At 46.7% G+C, this 4,472-nt stretch overlaps 1 protein-coding gene across 1 annotated transcript; it reads right to left on the reverse strand.

Moving 5' to 3' along the window:
* Nucleotides 1-375: 375 nt before the first annotated feature.
* Nucleotides 376-2,160, reverse strand: UCRPA7_5896 (putative hexose transport-related protein; the record flags this gene model as incomplete). Its single annotated transcript, XM_007918440.1, has 6 exons — nucleotides 376-518; nucleotides 576-723; nucleotides 787-811; nucleotides 1,113-1,227; nucleotides 1,815-1,954; nucleotides 2,063-2,160. The coding sequence occupies 6 exons, from the start codon at nucleotides 2,158-2,160 to the stop codon at nucleotides 376-378; spliced, it is 669 nt and encodes a 222-aa protein (XP_007916631.1).
* Nucleotides 2,161-4,472: the final 2,312 nt, after the last annotated feature.

A 4,472-nucleotide genomic window follows, 5' to 3' on the forward strand; every position in this document is an offset into this window, starting at 1 on the left:
GGAAAGAATAGAACCAATCGTATTATTCCAGCAAACACAAAATGCAACACCAATCTCTCTGTGAGACAACGGGAACGCTTCGGAAACATAGACGAACGGTACAGGTCCTATCCCGGGGGAATAGAATGCCGTGAAGAGGTAGACGAAGAAAGCAATTAGTGGAACTCGAGCTGACACATCGGTTGATATGAGAAAGCAGCATCCAGCCACGATAAGACACCAAGCCATGTTGGGAAATGTAAACAACAAGAGGTTACGTCGACCAAATGTATCGATCTAGTTCTTGTTAGTATCTAAAGAGTCCCTGCTTTTCATTTCAGGCTTACTTACCGTCCAGATAGCTGGGAAAGCAAAAACGAACTAAAACCCGATTTGTCAATCAGGGAAACACTTTAAGATGGAGCCTGGCGAGCTTACATTGACGAGGCCGAATCCTAGAGACGCTAATAGGCATTGCAAAGTCGTGTAGCCGGCTTGAGAAAAGATTGTGGACGAATAGAAGGACATGATATTGATGCCTGTTTCGATTAGAAACGGTGTCGATCGAGAATAGCAATGAAAATCCGTATACTTACCCGAGAATTGCTGAGCGGTCATTGCAATGCAGCCGCCTATTGTTGCACGCCGTAGACGGGGAACAGTAAGCAACTCGGTGGCGCGGCGAAAGAAGGTTGTGCCACCGAAAGCCTCAGTTTCCTCAACAATCTGGCGGTAGGCATAATACTATTGAAACATTGTATATGAGTTATTGACTTTTGACAAGGTCTCTCGAAAGTGACTACTCACCAAATCTCGGGCGGCCTGCACCTCACTGTTCCTCAAGCGGCAAAATGAATTGTAAGAATCTCGGTAGCGATGCTTCTTCAAAAGCCAACGAGGAGATTCTATTTTGTTTCCGTTAATAATTATTCTTCGGACAAGCTCTTTTTCTCAAAACCAATACTTACCGGGACAGAACCAAATGAAGATTAGGATTGGGATCGCAGGCGCAAAAGCCGCGGCAAGTTGAAACCGCCAAGCAAGACGGCCAATTCGATAAAATATGAGGTTGGAACAGAAACCGCTACCAAAGTTGTCAGGGGAGTCAGAGAAGTCCACATCGAACAGCTCACACTAAGATGCCGAACGCGACCCATAGCTGGAAACTCATCACGAGTCCACCACGAATAACAGCTGGAACGGTTTCGGACGTCATGATAGGGATTGTCGAGATCTTGACTCCCATGCCTGTAGTTTATCAGCATCTCTGAGCTTTAATCGGGAGTTACATCCATACCTAAGCCCATAAAAAGACGGCAAAGGAGCAATCCCCACCAATTCTGAGAGAACCCTTGAGCCAGAACAGGAAATACACAGCTAAGAAGGTGATTAGTTGGGGATTTGGAGATTGCTTCATTCCTTACAAGAGACCCGTGAGGAAGATGACGCCTCTACGGCCAAGAAGATTGTTCAATGGATCGGTCGCCCATGCACTGCATAATCCGAAGATGGTAGGGCTGAATCGAGAACAATCAGTTTCCAATAGCGTTGGTTCTTTACCCAGAAACTTACGCAGAGTTGATCAATCCAGTGAGCCACGTGTTATGTTCAATACCGAACTCTTGTGGGAAAGATAAATTTGCACCATTGGCACCAGTATTATCCCATCCCCTAAACAAGATTAGACTCCTCAATCAAAACAGGCCATCGAACGTACTGAATCGCAGAGCCGAGCGAGCAAACAGCGATCGTGTAGTATAGACTCCGAGGCAAACGCCAAGGATCTGTGATAAATTAACATCAACTCTCCCCAGCCTTCTTTCTCGTGAACATACTAGTGACTTCCCGGCGGAGATGGTACTTGTCATCTTCGTCAAGTTCGGCTATGTCTTCGAAGTCTTGAGGATACTGCGCAACAAGAGCACCTTTCTGGAAAATAAGTTCTTTGTCTTCCAGTCCGTGATCGGCACAGAAGCTAGAAACCTGTGTAAGCAGGTCACTCTTCGATATTCCCCTTAATGGGTTGATGACCCTGAAATCTGTAAGCGACCAGAAGCAAGGCGAAGACATTATCATAACAAACCTGGCATTGATATTACGGTTGTAATCTTCGACAGTATGCGCATGAGGTCCCTCGATGTGCTCGAAGGCCTCCTGCTTAGAGGGAGTCAACGTAGACATAGTGAAGTTGTCGTGAGAAGTACAATCACAATTGTTTGTGTAAGAGCGCTTGTGGGCCACTTTAGCCAAGCGGCGATCATTCTGAATATGTATTCATGAGATGCCCCAACGGCGACATCTTCCCTAGACTTGCATCCACGAAGTCACATCATGCAGGAACTGACGAGAGCAAATGTGCCCTGCACAGTACCACACGCTAGTGGCCCACATTGTGGATCTGGAGAAAGGCGGGGGATATGGGGTAATGTCAGCCACCGGAACCAAGTCCATGGTAGGTGACCTTGTTTCCGAATGGGATTCTGGGGCGTGCAGAAGGAGCAACACATTGGTCGGCCGTCCACCGGGGAATACCGGCACCGACCGCCAGCGAGAAGCCCTGCGTGTGTCCAGCGGTTATAAAGCCGGGCGCAAGGGCATGGTTCGATGGTGACCAGGTGCCCTGCATGTGGACCATCATTCCCGTACAATCCGGAGAATAACAAGATTGTCAAGGGGTGAATTCACAGGGCTACAGATGACGTTTATTTCACAAGGTGGCGTATTCTTTTCCGCTCCTCCGCCAGGGTAACGAATTTTAATTCCGCGAGGGTAGTATTCCCTCCTCAACAATAGATCACTACCTTTGTAGAAATTGATAGACCTACAGTTATAAACAGAACTTTCGAGACCTTGATAAGTATGACGACTTGCAAATGAAAATCTTACCCTTCAGTAATCAACTTTGATTACCTTAGTGGAGGAGTAGTCCTCTGGCCTCCCTCTGTATGATATGCTATTCACTTCTGGTTGGACCAAGTGGCCATGACAGATTCAGATGCTGCTCAGACTTGTCCTTGATTTTTCTTCTTCTTAATGAGTAGTTCAGTACTGTAGCAGCATTCACCTTTGCAGTATGGGTGTCTAGCTTGAGAGCCCAAGCCTGACAATTTAGGGGATGAACTTTGTAGGAACTCATTCCATACCCGAACACATCCGGTGTCCGCTTCCTTATCTTTGATTTATCTATTTTTATTCTGTCTCTGGTATGTATGTCTAGAGTTCATCCATGATTATAATCACCAACATCAACATCAACATAGCGAAAAGCAAATATCAGACCTTCACTTGGTTTCTCTCTTTTCTACGGAGCGACCAGTGTAAATATCCGATGTCAGAGGAAAGAATTACGTTGGATTGTCTTGTCTTGTCATATTGGCAGCATGTATCAAGTCTGCCACTTCGCTTTTCCATTCACTTCAATCGTGGCACACTCCCAGTCGACCAAAGGCATCAAGTTCCACACTCGCCTATAGATATCCGCTCCATCACCCCGACTAAGCTTCTGTGCACCACCAGAAGATTACTCCAGTGAAAAAATTAGGGGTAAAAGGAGGTTAGGGGAGGCTCAGGTCTCGTGGGGCCTTCTGCCGCTCAACATGGTATCTATCTAGGTACCTAGGTACAAAACAGTACTATACGAACCTCAAAGACCCTCAAGACGCTCAAGAATTCCACCTCCATTGAATCGACTTCTTCACGTGCTAGCCGTACAGCCAACACAGATATATCAACCACATATCTTTTATCTAGACCTCAGGATGTTTGCGTTCCCCCGATGCGTCTGGGAACGGCTCAAAGGGCAAAGAATCCAGGAGAAAACGAAGTCACCAAGGGGAACCAAGACCGAAACAACGCTTTCGCGGGAGGGGACAACAGAGACAGCATCGGACGACCAACAGCCTCGGAAAAAACTCATCCTCGCCTTGTACGACCTTGAGTGCACTATGGATCCCCTCATGGCCGCATAGACATACAATAATTGCTTTTGTCCCTTGACTCGGGGCTCTTACAACCGATAGGCGGATACCTACACAGAACCAAAGGGCAATATTCTGAAGACTTAGGCGATTGGGACCGGCCGATATCATACGTCCTCCAGCCCGTCTAGGCGTTCTATCCGAGATAGTCTTTTTCAATATATCGTTCTATTTTACCTTTTTATGCTATAACAAAGGAGAAGATGACAAAGTGTCGCATCCACAAGCATCATTCCGAGTAAAATCTTGAGACAGCTGGGCGCTTCTAGGTCGTTCCTGTTTCAGAAGTTATGGATTCGGAAGAAATAGTGGAAAGATAGACATCTAGCCACACAACCCAACAGGTACTAACGATACCGGTGTTTCTATACAATGTCTTGAAGTCAGATACCAGACAGACATTAGGATCTGCGAAAAGACGGCCCTGATGGGTGTTGCCCCCAAGATCAACCCTCCGATGAGTGGCTCTACGCCATGGATATCGACATATACAACTACTGAGTTGGGGGAGCATGG

This window comes from Phaeoacremonium minimum, assembly GCF_000392275.1.
Source record: "Phaeoacremonium minimum UCRPA7 unplaced genomic scaffold PA7_03_scaffold_442, whole genome shotgun sequence".
Taxonomy (NCBI): domain Eukaryota; kingdom Fungi; phylum Ascomycota; class Sordariomycetes; order Togniniales; family Togniniaceae; genus Phaeoacremonium; species Phaeoacremonium minimum.